The 19187-nt window shown below is 36.5% G+C and overlaps 1 protein-coding gene across 9 annotated transcripts in view; it reads right to left on the bottom strand.

The window, feature by feature from the left end:
- Window positions 1-19187, bottom strand: part of bsk (mitogen-activated protein kinase dJNK) — a 244112-nt gene that overhangs the window by 31545 nt on the left and 193380 nt on the right. For all 9 annotated transcript variants that reach the window (XM_071582860.1, XM_071582859.1, XM_071582866.1 and 6 more), the window contains 2 exons: window positions 3326-3385; window positions 1017-1478 (listed from right to left, as the gene is read on the bottom strand). In XM_071582860.1, coding sequence (XP_071438961.1) covers window positions 1017-1478; window positions 3326-3328 — 465 coding nt within the window. In that variant the 5' untranslated portion in view covers window positions 3329-3385. The remainder of the gene's footprint in view (window positions 1-1016; window positions 1479-3325; window positions 3386-19187) is intronic.

Below are 19187 nucleotides of genomic sequence, written 5' to 3'. Positions count from 1 at the left end.
AAACTTGTATCCAACAGCACAAGCCTTAACCTTCTCCATACATTAACTCTATTGACTACCATTGATATGAAGAAGCCTGCCTGCCTGCATCACTATTATCAGGGATTCAAGAGCCAAAAACCAAATTATACTACTAAACAAAACAACACCAGCTGATACATTTAAAAATATTTGAGCAGCATAATATAGTTGTATACAACAGTGTAAACATATTTCAAAGACAAAAGGTAACATTTCAGTATGTCAGAGAACAGTGGCAGTCACAAACGGTATCATTAAAATGGAATATACATGGTGAGAGAAACTGGGTGCCATTTTTTCCGAAGAAAAGTCCTCATTTATTAAAATAAAAATTTCATCAACCTAATGCATGGCAATAGAAAAATAAATGGGATATTACCGTTCAATATGCATAACTTCCAACTGAAATTTTGGGGAAAATCAGATACGTATTTTACTTCAATAAGTTTACATATTTCCTATTTAAATAAGATCTTCTTACACTTGGGGTTCTACTGCATCATATTCAGTCATTCTAAGTTAGTGTCCATCATGGGTATAGAAAAATAGTGAGGGAAAATGTTTCATGAGGTTACTATGACCATTCCCTCAAATAATCCAGATTTTGCCTAATTGGGAATGCCCCTGGCCCCTTTTAGAGTGGATGAGCTAGGTTTTATTGCATTATTATTTTTATTACTTCTGTGGACTTTGATAGAAGAGACTTATTTCTTCAAAGCTACATTGTGGAACCAGTCTCACAGTCACAACTGTGCACTTTTCTTTTCTGCACTAGTGTCTCTCTAAAGCCGCAACACAACCTTAGGGTTTTAATTATGGCTTGGAAGTAGCAATGAGCTGCCAATACAGAAACTATATCCATCCATTTGAATATCAGACAGCTATAACCTACATAAAAGGAATTATAAAAAAATCGAAACAAGGGTATGAGGCTGATCAGTGATTCAAAAAGAACAAGAAAGTTATTCGAATGTAAGAATCAAATATATACTCACATTTTTATGATTTACAAGTTTCATCAGCTTGAACTCCCTGTATGCCCTCTTTGCATGGGTAACATTCTGGAAGGGTCGACTCAGCTTTTTGATGGCTACATTCTGCTGAGTGGCGGTGTCATAGGCAGCACAAACTATTCCTTGTGCTCCTGAGCCTATTGGCTTCAAGTTTTGGTAGCGTTTTAGGATGGTAAACTTAGTGTCACCAACCTCCACAGTATAAAACATGGAGGGTAGCCTGGATGACATTTTGGGACTGGGCCTTGGGCCAAGGAAAGGCATGCGGGGAGTGTCCAACGTACAATTGTACACAAGGATGGGGCAGGATGATAAAGCACCGGCCCCAGGGGGGGGACGGCTAAAAGATGAGGCAGGTGCAGGCAGGCCACCTCCACGACGGCCTGGGGCGGAGGAGTGTCCACCCACTGGCAGTGGAAAGGCAATACAACCACCTATCTCCGTCTGCAAAGGAATGAGACTAGCATGAGCTCCGGCATGTCTCTTAAGTTTTTCATTCAAGGCTCAGTGTATTCATTTGATTTGTTGGTTTGTTACCATATAATCCAGCATAAAATCCATCAATCATGAAAAATGCAAAATTAGAATACATAATTTGAAACCAAACTGATTTCAGTAGTTAATGAATATTAACCATGTAGTTGTAGTAGTATTTAGGGGAGGCGACCGACAGCTGAGGTGCTTCCTACTTCTGATGAGGTTGGCAGGGACAAGGACGGGGCCCAAACTGCAGGGCCCCATGGTAAGGAAGGCCATCTGTTTCTTTCATAAAAATGCCAAAACCACACTTTGCATGTTTACTGTGGGTAAGTGCACCAACAACAGGGGTAGTGACATACTGGAACTTTGTCTCTTAGGTCTCCGGAGGAGCTGTTGGAGCACTCATGTAACTGAGCCTTTTTTACATGTCACTAGCGTCACCTAATTCTTCACACTTTCTTCCCATCTTAAGAAGATATCCAACATCTTATACCTCTTTCTCCCTCATCCTCTCTTCCCTTCTCTCATTCCCTCTAACAAAGTCATCAGCAAGCCTCCTCATGCAATGTCCTAACCAATTCATCTTTCTTTTCTTGATTTTCTCTAACAATTGCCCTTCTTCTCCAATCCTTCATAACACCTCCTCATTCTTCACTCTATCCTCCCATCTAATTCCCTCCATCCTCCTCCAGATCCAAGTTCGAAAAGTCTCTATTTTCATTAGGAAGTAACAAACTTTGAAAAAGTTTGTTACTCCCTACTTGCCTTTATATACTTCTCTTTGCTCAATCGATCAAACAATTAATATTGGAGTATTATTCCTTCTATTGCATAGTTTTTGGATAGGATTGAATTTTGTTTTTGGAACACACATCATGATACTTTATACTCAATAGCTCACTCATTTTACATGGCTTTTACAATATCTTAATGAGCATAAAATGAATTCAAATAGTCGATTTTAATATAATTATACTGATAATTTTAATATACCTATTGCAGATAGGTCTTGGAAGGTCCCTAATAATAATTATTTGTTTCACATAGAGAAATAAATAACACTTGTTATAATTTATTAATAATATTGGAAACATAAGTGAATGCATCTAATTCAACAAGGTCAAATGACCCCATTTAGTAGGCGGCAATGTAAGTTTATAGCTGATGGGTTTTAATCTTAATCTGAATGTTTATCAAGTATTGGTCATTCAATGAAATTTGAGTAATAAAAAGTAAATTTTATATAAATTAAAGTAATATAGAGTAATTTAAAGTAAAATACCTAAAGCTAAGATGCATCAATGCTCATCATTTAATCCCCCTTAGACTAGGAATATTTTTTCCAGTCTCAGAGTGTTCTGGTCTCTACACATTTTGCAAATATTATTATTGATTTCTTCACTTCATAACCCACTATCCATCATTATATTCAAATAAAATTTTCAATTAGTCACTGTTCTGATGAATGACCATCACATTCAATAAGTCTAGCCTTTTTCACCAAGATTTTCTTCAGCACAGTGTCTGCAGTTATTAAACACTTCTCCCCCTTCACTGTACATTCAACTATTCATCAACAAATTCAAATAAATTTTCATTCAAGTCATTTTCTTTACGAGTAGCCATCACATTCAATAACTCAAACCATCATACCTAAAGTTTTACTAGAACAGTAAAAGAAGCAGTAAGAAAACTTCTGGTTAAGAAAAAAATAGGCCCTGAAATATCTTTAGTATGAAATATGTTAAAGACTATTGCATCAAAAATAAAATTACTTAATTAAAAAGTAGTGGAATATGATTGCATCTTACCATAAACAGCCCATACTAACACTCCCTCAGCCTCCTGGGAAGACTTCACTGCCCAACAATCTGTAAGTAAATAAAGTGATTTCACATTTAGTTCTGCCATGTTTAAAATATCGAGTTAATATACTTAGATGTGCAATAAATTAATTACTGTTATTACAAATTCCAAGAAGGCCAATGAAATTTATCCATATGTTGAAGTTATGATTATTTAAAAAATTTCACTGTTCCTCCAGAAAATCATGACTTCCTTGATAAGAGATTTTCAATACAAATTTTAACCATGTCACACTTTGAAAGAGTTTAAATCAGAAAGAAACAAATGACTTGATTTTTCAAGCTCTATAAGTAAGAGTATTTGAACACTTCAAAGGGTAAATAAATTAATTTCATTGCATTTTTTATTTTGAAAACTGAAAAAAACCAGTAACACATTTTCACTTTGTTTTCTACAACTTGCTGAGGCTACAATGAAGCTAGGATGTTACCCCACAAGCCAAGTTGGTGGGAATTCGCGGATTCGATTCTCCCCTAGGTGGGTTTTCCTCCACCTATGGCTTGGGTGTTTGTAAATGTCTTCAATGTAATTTAATGAGGTTATTTGGAAGAAGGGACTATCAAGTCTCAATCCTTCCCCAAAAAAGACTTGAAAATAAAATAAATGCTGAGTAAATTTGTAGGGCACATCAAAAGGCGTTTATTTAAAGTAATTCTTAGGTGACATTATGATTATCACGCCTAAACACCAGAGCGACGTCCAATTTCAGAGGAAAATCAAAAATATCATAGCTACAAACAAAATTTACTTCCTATCATAAAAAATTTCAGTACTTTCGATATGATTCACCAGTATTTAGAGTGAGTAAAACAGCCAAACAGTTGGTCACGAAAGTAACTTCTGTCACTTTTTTAAGAAAAATAATTGCCTATGCCTCAAGATTTTACTCGCATTAGCGATAAAATCAAAATATTCGGGAACTGAATAAAAACGTAATCACATACGGCAAAATTTACTGCGTACCTTCTGCAATGAAATAAATTCCCTTCCACTAAGAGTGGAAATAAAACAGGAAAATTGGGTCAATGTTGAAACGTGCATATAACTACGTAATTTTATACAAGCACGAGTTTTAAAAACAGGGACTAAGAGCCACTTGAATGACATCTACTAAATCATCAGCGTGCATTCCTCAAGAAAAGGCAATTTTATTGTCCCCCTGGATATTAGGTCGCCCACGACAACATTGAAGTCCACTGGGTTGCATAAGCGTCCGAAAGCAGCGCTCAGGAGTTTCTGAATGCGCCGTATAGTGCGCTCGCTCTCCGCCCTGACGCGGGCAACATCTTTGTTCCAATAATATGCACACTTTCTGGATACAAGAGAATTGATAATTTAAGCAGCATAAGGAATTGAAACCATGACGATTCTGACTGCCACGGCGAGTTAAGATGATAATTAGATTCTTTCAAAGGAGAGCATAAAATACATTTCCGTTGGGGAAAAAAGGGTACTCTTTGAGCTGAGGAAACCATTATCTCCGGGCCTAGGGTCACACCATAAATAAAAAATACTTTTTAAAATTACAGCACAGATTTAAATGTAAGGCGGAAAGGAAAAAAACAACTCTAATTTAAAGTGAACGAAAAAATCAGTAATATTTTCTCAACACCGGATCAAATTATGCAAGTTTGGTTGGAAAGTGAACGATACCAAAAACTGTTACAGGCAAACCACCGTCCTCGAATTTTCGTCGGGTCGCGACTCCTGGGATTAACACTTGCCAATTTTTTTTTCAAGGTTACGAGTTTAAATACTGACTTCAGTGGGTTGCTTTTCAGAGGAAACTTTTATCTAGCTTTGACAAAAATTTTAGGATTCCCTTGTCCTTGCTAAAATACGGGAATGGCACAAACCACAATTGACGAGTCCGGTAGGCAAAGCGAAAATGATTATTCAATTCAAATTGCAATTTCATCTTTCGTTCACATCGGTCCCCCGTGGCGAGTGTCACTCCGTAGTTCTGAGAAAAATAAGGAGTGAAACTGCGGAGGGAATTCGATCACTTTGGATCCTGATGTCTCATCCCCTTCCATCCACCACAAACCCACCACTCCCAACCCACCACCCCATGCGGATCCACTCGTTCCCCTTCACTAATTCCTTCCGCAGAACGCCATCCTTTCACTCAGCGCTTCAAAAAATTCCCGCTAAGTGCGTTCCAAACTCCCGCCTTCCTCTCGCTTCGTATCATTTTCACTCCCATTGCTCATAAATTGAATTTGGTTGGAACAGAATGACGGGAACTTGACTTCGTCATGTTCGTTCTCTGAAAAATAGGCCCACAATCGGATTACATGCCTGACCATTGAACCTAATCGGGAGTGAACGACACATCCAGATTGCCGTCGATGAAGTTCATTCCATGTCTGTTTAAGACCAACACACTATTTGCATGTTAAATTACTTCTACGCAAAATAACGACATTACTACCCTCTTTTTTCCCTTTCCCTGGGAATCTCGTTTGTGTGAGTGGACCCCGCCGCCAACTCCAAAAGAATTGGCCATAAGATTGATATTTTAATCCGGAGTTTTTTAAAAAAACTAAACATGATCTTTTTCCAATTTTTTCCATGCTGTACCATATGTAATTAGAAGTAGGAAAAATGGCCGGAATTTTCCTACTACCATTATTTATCCTATTTCTTAAGCATTTAAACAATGCGAGGACAAAAATGCAACAGAACTTGTTAAAACACTCGTCAAAAAATTTAAGCCTCTGTAGAACCGTCGGAGAAAACTTTTTGAATAAAAATTATGGCCAACTCTAAGACTGATATGCTTTAATATGCTTAATATTTTCAATGATATTTTTTAAATATTTATATTTTTCCATAACAAAATGGAAACGTCGTTTTATCCAAAAATAAATGTAAGTATGTTTACAGTTGGTGAGGCTCGTCCCACAGTATTTTGTTTCAAGAGAGCCTTGAGATAGAGAATCTGACAGGAAAAGTTGCGACCGATTACCACGACGAAAATCAGAGTGGCCTCATGGTTCAACTACTGTGATTATGGTAGGTACACATTGATTTGGTAGGAATTCTTAAACTTTACAAGAGTGACTTCCAACTTCCCTTCGTTAAAACGACATCCATAAATACGAGGATTACGATCGTATTAGGAGCAATACGTTATGGATAAACCAATTTATAATTAACGAATTGATAAAAAGACGGGGAGGATTAAATTAAAGACTGATTTCCTTTGATACTTTCCAGATAATAAGGGTAGTATATTATAACACCCTTTTCCTTAATAAATTTCTCTTTAACCTTCGTATTCACATACCACACATTAAACTACAAATGGACAAATTACCACGAGAACAACCTTTGACCTTCCTCCTTCCACACCGCGAAGGCTCCGAGAAAAGGGATTTGTTTGACACGGTGGACCACTTAAAAACCGTTTTGGAGGGTAATTGTCGCCGTTAATGGATAGATTTTTTTTTGCAATAATAGTTCTTTATAAAGAAAAAAAGAGTAACTTTCGAGTTCATCCGATATTTGAATATTATTCTGAAATGGCAGGAAAAAATAAAATTTAATAAGATAGACCCGTATTGAAACTCACAGTAATTAATACCTTTTGGAATTTTAATTGACGGCAATCGATGCAACATGACATCTTCCTGAAATCTACGTCGACCCTGACCAATTTATAACTGTAGAGGAGGACCTGGGGAGCTCACGAACAAAATATTTTCCAATCTTTTCTCCATGGAACTCCTAACTGATAAATGAGTTAGGGTTGATAAGGCCAAATGTTTCTCGTCAGAACCTGATTGAACGCCAACGTGAACTCTTTCTTTTTCCTGCAAGAACTTGAATTAGTTCATATCCATTTCACGATTCTTGATGCCGCAGATAGACTTTGCATAAAACTTCCTCCAAGATACACCATCCGGATACTCGTAAGCATGTTAAGCTTATCTTACACCCTAAGAGTTTGGATCATCTTTGACCGCGTAGATCGGCTGCTCTACGGAAAGTTTTGCTCGGGCTTTGAGTTAACGAAGCGGAGATCATTAAATTGTCTCCTCTTCTGATAGCTCCGCTAGATTGGAATGGGCTCATTTACTCACAAAATCTCCATTTTCTTATCGGTGTAATCAAGGTTCTTTTCTTCGCCAGTTTGGAGGCCACCTCGTGCCTTCTCTCTTCCTCTCTCGCTCTCCAATTCATGGAAAATGCGAATAAGATCGCGAGAACTTTTTTCTGTCTTTGCAAAAAAAAGGTATACAGCTATTTTATTACGTCTCATAGTTTTTACTTGAAAAAAAATCCTTTAACATATTCTAGGACAGTTTAACATTCAAAATTTTCACAGAAAATTGAAGACGGAGGATAAATGATACGTCGTAAAAGGTACACTAATCATTTTTGAGCGACCGTTAGAGGTCTTTCATTTTCCTGGATAGTAAAATAAAAAAAGAATTTCGTATTTTGGACAGTTTTTTTCTAATTTCAGCCCACACTGCAATCACGATCTCCCGCCAATTTCTTCCCTCTAAAAATCTTTCCCTTTAATAGAATTTCTGACAAACAGGGCCAGGCTTATTTTCCATTTTCAAAAAGTTTTACGCATTCAAATTAGCTGTGACATCTGCCCTTTAAGTAATTACTTTTTATTGAGGTGACTTTTATAACTAATTTACTTTGATCTTGTTAATGAATACTTTTATTTCCCTCCCAATTTGATACAGTTTATTAGTTTACTGACTTCTTTTTACTGACATGTGGTAAACATTTTCCTTCTCAGATATGACAATGTACGTGTTTCTTCCTTTGGAGTTGGTATGAAGTTCCCGGTTATGTACAGGAATACATTAATTTTGCAATGCTTGCATACTCTTAAGTCCACAGAATCTCAATACGTCGTTCCTTGAAACACGTGCAAGTCACAACAGTCTCTTAAATATAGGCCATGGTTCGTCAACCGACGACACCCAGAGAATTGGAGCGACGTGCTAATTAACCGCAGGAACACGTCGTCGGTATACAAGGAAAAAACCGATACACTCACTCACTTTATGAGATGGTCAAGCAAAAGAGTCGAAGTTTACTTTTGCAAATACAAGCCGAGCTCTGGATGGCAGAATGGAAGGGGAAACTAGAATATTTTTTGACAGACCTGACATGTTTCTTGTCTCTCATAAATAATATAAAAAATAATAATTCCTGGTAAAGTCTTAACATCATCACATCACATGATATCGTGACTCTTAATGGCAGATTCCAATTCATCTATTGTTAGATCACAACTAAAGAATGCATTGATAGAGCATCTACAATTTATTTCCCAAAACATTATAGAAGTTCACATACAATCTTTACTCATATAGTTCGAAGTTCAATGCCACATTAAATTCAAAGGCATATTTAAGTCATAAAACAGTCCATATGAATGGTCATTGAAGTACGCATGCAGTCAAGGCAAGATATGGGATCCAAATCGAACCAATATTAAGCAAATACATTTTTGTATTTACGACCGATTTGACATTTGGGCGCATCACCGGGATTAAACCATTTTATATCCATTCATATACAAAAACAATTCACGTAACACCACTAGAGTTCAAATAACTGTCATCTAAATCAGGGTCAAAAATAGTTGCATTGGATTTGCGCTGAGTGAAGCTTAACTGAAAAAAATGGATGTAGCGTTTTTTTCCTAAATAACTTATTTCCAAGAAATTACTATGAATCCACCGTAGTTGCAAAATGCTTTAAAAATTGAAAAACTAAAGCAGTTTTTGTTTTCATGACGAATTTCATCAAGTTGCTCCAAATGATTCCAACTGCAAAATTATTTGTTTTTATCTCTAGCGATCTACGACTTCAAAACATGGGAATTATTCATAAAATGATGAATTAAATTGAGCCCTACTAATTATTTCGCAATGAAAACTGAATTCGAAAAATTAGAAAAAAATATTGAATATCTTAAAATGAGATTAGAAATCACTACAAAAAATACTGTACACCAAATAACTAAAAATAATATCCAAAAATGGATTTGAACGGTGATGATATATGATATAGCTGAATTTAACTTAAAAAAGCATTTCTTTATGGTGTGTCTGCATGTGGCACCATTTCAAAATTAAAACCTTATCCTAAATGAACGAAAGCTTAATCAATTCTTCCGAATCAACAGAAACTCTAGTTAACTACTGAAGGCTAACAGTTGCAATATCCAAACGAATGAACTTAATCCTTTTTTGGCTTATGAAAGATTTTCCACTTTTTGTAATACGAAAAAATCTTGATATTTCGTATTCCGATAGTTAAGGAGATCATATTCGACTTAAATCGCAAGTCGAGGTCCGCTAACGACATCGGAGACCATGCCCCTCCCAGGTGAAGTGAAATGCTCGCAATGATAAATATCCCTCAGCATAGTGCCCCACGAAATTACTGTTTTTCTGAGTAAACAAATATTAACTAACCTGTCGTGAAAAATAAAAGATCTCAGCAACGGCAAAAGTGATACATACATTTCAATGTGTTTACTTTATTTATATGAGTTCCCTAAGATCTAACTAATTTAAACGATTGACATATATTGAAAGCCAACACAATTGCGCTCCATTCTAGACTAGACGCTGAATCTTTCATAAGTCCTACAGAATATTTCCATTTCCCCATTCATCAGAGTTCTTGGAAAATGACTATAACACGGGTAATTAAGCTTATTGCATTGTTAAATAACAACAACTAAAAAAATCAAAAACTCTTTGAGGTGACCATTTGTTAGGGCCGCAAGACGAGACGGAATGCAAAAAAAGGGGAAAACTTCATCACGGCAGTCTTTTTCTCGAAACATTATGGCTCCAATAGACATCAAAATCTCCCGTTCCCCAGAATTAAAGAAAAAACTCGCAAAACATAAAACGCGTCTTACTTTCAGCAGAGAATTTTTTTTGCCATTCAGCGGTCAAGCTATCTTTACGGAAGAGAGGAAAAAAGTAGCCATTGTCTTCTTCGCAGCTCCTTGAGAGAATGGGTAATTGTTAATTTTTGTTATTTAACAAAAAAAATCCACGAGTCTAAGTTAGTGACAGCCTTGGATATCCCTCTTTCGAGGGACCACGGTACAAGCGCCGGGATTCCCAATGAGCTCAGTCGTCGGACGAAGAATGAACAATCAACGCAGTGGATAACGAAGGCAGCGAAGAAGACATCGAATAAGGATTGAGAGGGAGGGAATAAATAACAAACCCAAAACGTTAAATTGCTTGCTAGTGACCACGTACCATGAATGAAATAGGTATAGGAATAAAATAGGAATATGAATGAAATAGGAATAGGAATGGAATAGGAATGAAATAGGAAAAGGAATGAAATAGGAAAAGGATTGAAATAGGTGTAGGAATGAAATAGGAATAGGAATGGAATAGGAATGAAATAGGAAAAGGATTGAAATATGTGTAGGAATGAAATAGGAATAGGAATGGAATAGGAATGAAATAGGAAAAGGATTGAAATAGGTGTAGGAATGAAACAGGAATAGGAATGAAACAGGAATAGGAATGAAATAGTAATAGGATTGAAATAGTAATAGGATTGAAATAGGAATAGGAATGAAATAGGAATAGGAATGAAATAGGAATAGGAATGAAATAGGAATAGGAATGAAATAGGAATAGGAATGAAATAGGAATAATGCTGAACGTTAAGTGGAGATCAAGTCAAGTTCAATATGAGTCAGAGGCACCTATTTTTCATTTAAAATGGAATCATTTAATTTAAAATGCATTTATTTCCGCGGAAAACCCTATGAGACCCACAAAAGCTAGTGCTCAAAGCTTTATACTTGAATTAATTTTTTTATTCACCTGACAGTCTATATATAACACGGATCAACACTACAAATTTGTCACGATGTAGGTAGAAATACAGAATTCACGCTAAACGCGGGATGTTTCTTCGGCTGACGCGTTAGATTCATCAATCACGAAAAAACGTACCTACAGGTATTTTATTTCTTAGGGTAAATCTGTAAGCAAAAACGATTCTATAATGTTTTTTTTATATTTAACTCTGCAGAAAATGAAAACTCGACTCAATGGAAACGTGAATGCAGAAATAGAAATAACACCGCTCTGCCGAAAACCAACAGCACGAGAAACGCGTTAATGCCTTATTATTTTTGGAACGAAAAAGGAACTCGAAATATGAAAAAACGGAATGGCAGAGAAAAAAGAAAGAAAAAATTATATCATTCAGTAAACTCCGCTCTTCATTAACGAACATTTCCATTGCATAATAGAATAAAACATTCTGAATATATTTAATTTCCTTTTGCAATACTCATAGGAATTACTTTAAAAGTCCGAATCAATTAGGAGAGGTAGGTTTTAATGCGTCGGTGGAAATATTTCACAAGTCAAACATGAGCCAACTGAAGAGGAGATATTCAAAGGAAATAAAATGGAAATCAAGGTCAGGATATTAATTGCAGACTTAATATTCTTAGCCTAGAATAGCGATGACATTGAATGATGTGGAATATGTTTACTCGTGCTTGATCGAGGGCTGCGAAGTCCTTGCTGTTTGAGAACTAGACGATACATTCGAAAAATTTGCAATTGTATTGCTATTTCCACTACAAGTATAGAAAATTGGTCTCGCGAAGAAAATTCTACTCTGCCCATCTCCAGTAGCAAAACTGATTGGATTTCAAATGAACGAAGCACGATAACAATCGAGTAATTTCGCGTCTGAAATTCATAAATGATATGCTCCTCAGAGACCACCGTTCATAAATTTCACTTGGTACACAATAATGGACCGTACCTCTTTTTCGGCAATTCTGAAATCCCTGAATTTACTTTAGACGCAATTCACTATGTGAATATAAAATGATGTTTAAGTGTAGCAAGCTGAGCTCCATAGATAACTCGTCTAAATAACATTAAAAACCAATATGGGATGGAAAATTCAAGATTCATGGAAAAAATTACATCATTTGGGATTTTCACTCCGATAAACCATTACAAAAAATCATACTGCTCGAGAAAATCATCTCCAGGAAATACCACGGTATTCCACAAAAATCCTTTGGTATAGAGCAGCAGCGGTGGGGAAACCCGCAGAGCACTTGACGCGTGTACATGTGGCTCGCCGGAGCAACACGAAATGGTTCGATCAGCGGAAAAACGACTACAGGGTCCCCTCGAAGTACCCACAATCCACATTACATGTACATCAGGCTCCATTGCGTAAATATATGCACTCGGAGGACTATAGGGTCAAAATGTTTTCCCAACTCTTATATAAGGTAAAAGCGCCTAAGTTTCTAATCGTCACTTCACAAACATGAACACAAAATTATCCCAAATAAATAAATAATTTCAAAACTGGATAAATAATTTCAATAAACATAGCCCAACTGATTTTCTCAGAATATATTAAAAATCATACATAAATAATTTACTGTAACAAATCATTTTTCGACGATTTGTAGAGGAAAGCGTGGGGGTGGCTACGATACCATGTCACTTAAGTATTGCCCAGTATTTTGAGCCGTCGATGTGACACAAGCGGGAGCCACTCGTGTGAGTGATCTTCAACCGTGGCGGAGCACTTGGGGGACCGATAACCAAAAAAACTGCCACCCTTGGCGGCCTCCCTCGCGGACCCCCGTCCTCACCGGCAACGGAGGAAAAAGAACGCCGCCTGGGGAATCCCCGCACATTTGAGTGGCTCGGGTGACCATCGCCCCTGGGAGGGAGCCGATGTCACGGGCGAGGGGAATGTCAGCCGGAGTGGATGCACCACGGGAATGGTACAACACGACGGAAGCGAATCCATAGCGGCAAGGTGAATCGCCGAAGTGCGACGCCGGTCTTCGATCGCCATTCCACACGACTGGTTAGTCATGGTGACGATGTTATGTTCCTGTCGGAAAAATTCACTCATCAAGCCAGGCGGTCTCTTGTCTAATCTTAAGAGAAAAACGGGTACACGACTTCCCTTGCTGATTAATGTCTGGATTGTAGAGGCTCAGTTTACATGTTGGCGTCACTGACCAGCTGGGGTCAAGGGACTTGGGACTACTAACGTCATCATGACCCGACTGAAAAATTGACCTCCTTGATAGAAATATTCACACAAGAGTATTTTAACTCTCATCACGGATGAAGTGAACCTTAAATAATTTTAATAAGTGATACCCTAAATTGTTGGGAATAGCTCATAAGAGGGAACTGTGACAAAAGTAAAACACTGTCAACTTTTAATTTAATTCCGTGAACTGTTTTTAATAGTCTTCAACTTGGATTAGATATGTAGGTCAATGGTGCGGTTGGTAGACTCCGATGGCGCTGCTTGTCTTTCGAAAAAGAAGGGGATTAAATCACCGATCTATAAAACATCAATTAGCTGTGGGGCTTTTGCCTTCGAATTCTCTTGGCCTATCGAAAAAAATCAGAGTAATCAAGTTCAATTGTTCGGTGTTTCAGGAAGTGGCATTCAGCTACAAAGTTCACGTTACCATTCAAACTTCTAACTAATTCCATTTTATTGCTTGACAGAGGACATGTGAGTGCCAATGTAATCATCTCCTATGGCATGGAATATCTTGAAGATGAAGCAATTGCATTATCTAACGGAAAATTACTGCTTTATAATTTAAAATTTTCTGTGACCAGGAGCTAAATAGCCCACTATTGGACGTAGCTTTTTATTTAAAGTTAAAACTTAACCAGAATATAAAAAATTTAGGACATAAATTCAGTCCCAGTCTGCCAGTGCAACTCAGTTATCGGATAAAGGCGCTACAAAACGTTTCACCTAATTACCCTTTGACTCGCAGCATCAAATATTCCTATAGAAGATAAAAACTCCAGCAAGAAGTTACAGAATTTACATTAAGGTTTCCAAGACAAAATATTTGTAGCAAAAATGGGTAGCATAAAATTACGAGTTGATGAAGAACTAATTTTTAATTTCTTCATCAAACAATACGACGAGGAAGAATACAGATAAAAAACTATTTACTGTCACACAATCAGTAATTCACAATCAATATAAACGAATTTATTTAAATTATTCTGTTCTACTAAGCTCCATATGACTGAAATAAAGATTATTTATTGGATTTATTTTTAAATTTACGTTATTAAAAATGTCATGACTAATCATCATGCACCTGGTAACATTTGATTCATATACTTTGATTTAATGAATCTAAATTGTAACCATGCACATTAATAAAATATTTAAACTTCTCTAGTATATACTTCAAAAATAACATTTGTGCTATTATTTTACTTATTCTTCAGAACAATGTCCATTTTTGACTTATGTCAACTTTGTTGCCAAAGAAGGATATACAAAAACCAAACTTACTGATTATAACAAAGTCATAGTGACGTCATAAATAGATACATTAAAGTAGCTTATCACCAATCGGTGTTTACCGCATAGCTTTTAGAGTTATTTAATGTTAAATTAAATTTCGCGCGTGGGACTTAGCATTGTTACATTCGTTTAAAATCAACATGACGACTCACGCGAACGAAATACAAATCATATTGCCCGCAGAACTGAATTGTATCATTTGCTTTGAGTTTGCCACATATCCTCATTATCTTCTGAAACGATAATCCTTCTTATCGAGTCCATTATTGACATAACTCGTTCACCGTTAAATATAGCTTTTCTGCTTCACTTATATGCTTGCGTGAAACACTAAATTCTGGATTTTGGTGGTAGGGGCAATTGATGGGGTACCAAAAATTAGTATTTTTTTCTCTAGGCTCAATACACTTAGGACTTAAGTACACCAAATAACGCTTCGGTGGTGGTATGTTTAACTCCTATAAATCTGGAGATCGTGGTTTCGATTTCCGCCTAGGCGAATTTTCCCCTACCCACTGGGTCTTGGGCGTTTGTTAACTTTATCGTCATTTGTAGCGTTCCTGTAAGAATTATAGGTAATAGAGGGCCATATGTTCCTAATTTATTCATAAATGAAGAAACCGCTTATTTACTTTATTAACTAAATTCTATATATACGAGTATAAACACGCACTATTGGAAGCAACGCGCAACAGCGACAGCATGCAGTACATACTGTAAGACACTATTAAAATAATTAGGTAATGACAATCCACGTAACAAAGTAAGAAAGCAACCGCAACAGTGATGATGTCTCGATAAATTTATAATATAGAAGATGTCAAGGAGCATATATACCATCAAAACTGGGATATTAAGTTCTGTTAACTCAAACTCCTCACTAGTTAAAGAGCTGTTAAAATCAGAATAAGAAACAACACCTTAAGCTTATTTATTTTATACCGCAGTAATCACGCATCGTAATATCATAGTTATTAGTCATAAAGCAAATAGGATAGCACAAGTAATTTATAGAATCGATAACCAACAAAAATTGTGCGTTACATCTGACATGCATACAAATTTAAACAGAATTTCACGCCCATATATATATATATATATATATATATATATATATATATATATATATATATATATATATATATACACATATATATATATATATATATATATACACATATATATATATATATATATACACATATATATATATATATATATATATATATATATATATATATATATATATATATATATATATATATATATATACAAATAAATATTTTTTTGCCATAAAAAAGCCTCAGAAAAAAAACTGGCCGTCAAAGGAAATGGGGAGAAATCATAGAAAGGAGTCATGAATTTATGACCTTTTAATGATTCTTTTTTTTCTGCGAATCACCATCATACACAGAATTAGGTATGATAATTAACGCCCGAGAGCGATATTCGGCCAAAGACTATTTCACTCAAACGTCATTACAAAATGAGAAAAGAAAAATCTTATGCCAGCTCATCCTTTTCACTCAAGGAGCACACTGCAAACAGCACCAATGAAAGCTGGAGAAACGGAACGGTGCCTTCATCACTTTTGTTTCCTGATTCAAGAGTCATGGTGGTGCACAAATACGATAGCGCAAACGAACAAGTTCACGACGGCTACCACACCTGCGGGGACTCTCTTATCATTTCCGCCTCCAAGAGCGAATTCAGCTTTGCAGTGATCATTCTCCGAGTCGAAAAAAAACCAGAAATTTTGCTTTCTGGAAAATAAATCGGTTGAAACGTGAACTCGTGAATCGCCCACACACCATAAATACTGCTCCGGTTACTTCGTTGCTCCTGACTTCTCTTGACTAGTTTCGAAAATTTCCAGCAAAAGCATTTTTGAAAATTATCTTTGTGAAAATAAATTTTCCCATTTCTTACTTACCTTGCGTTCTTCATTACTGAAAGATGGTTCAGACTAATTCAATGGAGACTTTCTGGAGCACGAAAATCAGAAATTTACGCCTCCTTGAGCATAAGCGTAGTTTGAGGTTTGTTTTTGCATGAAAGGCGTTGAGATTCGAGGTTTGGAGGCCAATTCCTTCCTTTATAAGCCAGGGAATTCGATTCTGGATTCGTATCTCTCCGAGTGACGGAAAGGATGATTTACGGGACGGAAAAAAGGTCGATGGGATTAGCAGAGCTCTGAGATAAAATGGATTTCGGACGAAACTTCTCTCTCAGTCCTAGAAATACAGCTGCATTTATTAATTTGATTGTACCCAAACGGCTGCACAAACACACTTACGCCCACATTACTTTTGTATGAATTAATGCATCAATGTGTGTGGATGAATGAAGTGATGTTGAAGTTTAAGATGAAATCATAATGGGTAGTCCTATAAAAGATATCCGCGGAGACAACAAAAGCGATGCATTATATTAGCCCAGGGAAGATGAACAAATTTATCTATAAAATAACACAGTATTGATGATAAAAGTGCTAATGCACCATTTTGAATGCCACATGAATTTCATTAGGAACAAAAAAAATTTAAACCGTCCCCATTCACAAGACATGTTTGCCATAGTTGATAACGAAATTATATGCATAAGAAAAACAAATATCAAACATTGCTCACAAATAGGGCTATCAAAATTATTTTGAGTTGGACGACGCGGGTGTGGTTTCGTTCCGTACAGAACTCGCACAACACGAACAACATCGGTAGCCATTTAGCTACGTGATAAATGAAGAGTTACCACTAAAAGTTGAACCCAAGAAATATTAAAGAATCAACGTACTATCTGACACCTAGAATCTCGTGGAATCAATAGATCACGATTTCGATAGTAGCAACTCATAGCTTAGGATTTAGGTTTTCAGTAAAACTAATTACTCGTGTGCCAATTTTACTATGAGTTTTGCCCCTATTAAAAGTTACGATTAGCCACTGACAGATAGCAGTAGTTCTTTGTAGAGGCAACAGACAATGGAGTAGATTTTCGTTGTCTCCATGGAAGAGCTAATTGGTGATAAGTAGGACAAATCGTATGGTAACACCTTGGGAGGCAAGCCTGGTATCGGTACTTGCGTGTGCGAAGTTCTGTGCTAGAAGTTTTCCTACCGTTGCGCTAATCCGGAAATCAGAATACCAATATGAAGCTGATTAGCGATTGAATTGGAACCGAGCCGTCGGTGTGAAAGAAAGTGCGTAACAGTCACTGCAATCATCTGATGGGCGGTGCCTGTTCCTGTCTAAGAAGATAAATATATCTACTCGATAATCTACACAGGAAAATATGCAATGATCTACCCTATCCTTTCGACCAATTTGAAGAAAGAGCTTATCTTTTTTCACAGATAAAGTTATCGTAATTAGTTTGACGTCGATGAACAGGATCAACTAAAAATAAGGCGCAGTTAACAGTAGCCACCTGGACACTGCGTCCAACTGCCTGCTGCGCGCAATTCACCTCTCCCTCGGAATCTGAACTCGGTTTTCATCGATTTAACTCCCATCCCATCCTCTAGTGGCTTATACTGGCCGTCAGGTGAAAAGCGTGTCAACAAAATGTCTACGAGAGCAGCCAATTCCGCTTTAAATCGCCAAACCATTCGACAGTTTGCTTGAAGCCCTTTTCTTCTCCCTCATCCGTAATTTTCTTCCCAGGCCATGCAATTAATTTTTCTATAAGAGAAATAAAAAAGTTTTTACTTTAAACAAAATGAGCTTGCACTACTCCTTAACAAAAGCATGAAGTAAAATGGGGAACAGTGATCGAGTATTTTTTAAGTATCTTTAATCCCTAGATTAAATAAAAATGTACTTCTATTAATTCCTAAGGCAGGAAAATAAACTGTATGTCGGACAATTTTGCCGAGAGGTAAGATATTGTGTAAACGATTAAGTTATACTCAAATGTAATTTACAAAAATGGGGGAATTCTTCAAAATGACATCGCGGTCTCAGTGAGCCTCAATATTTTAAGCCTTGTACCTAGGAAAGCGGACACAGATTAAATGTCACTCTGCTTAATATGTCACCACGGTCAGTCTCCTCTACTGAATAAAAGCGTGGTAATCCTCCAAAGGAATTTTTATTTCTTTTGACACATGACTACTGGATACGATAAAATGAAATTGATTTCAACTGAGATGAGGGATTCAAAATTAGTCATGAAAACAAGGACACTTTGAATCACTCGCAAATTGAATCAATTGATGGTGGCCCTTGTTCTTTGTCATGGCGTTTCAAAAATTGATAACATTAATCAAACATATACTAACCAAGCGCTAAAACATTTAGATGGCAAGTGAAAGGGTAGGCTTTCAGTTATAGCCACCTAACGTAATTCTTTGCGCAATGGTTAATACTCTGTTACGTAAAGTTGAACATTTAACAAAGAGTAATTCATTTACAGTCGACCTCTTGCTTGAAT

The sequence above is a fragment of the Hetaerina americana genome, unplaced genomic scaffold (genome assembly GCF_022747635.1).
Source record: "Hetaerina americana unplaced genomic scaffold, ioHetAmer1.1.p SCAF_12, whole genome shotgun sequence".
Taxonomy (NCBI): Eukaryota; Metazoa; Arthropoda; class Insecta; order Odonata; family Calopterygidae; genus Hetaerina; species Hetaerina americana.
The sequence above is the reverse complement of the archived record's forward strand: the minus strand, read 5'-3'. Positions and strand labels throughout refer to the sequence as shown.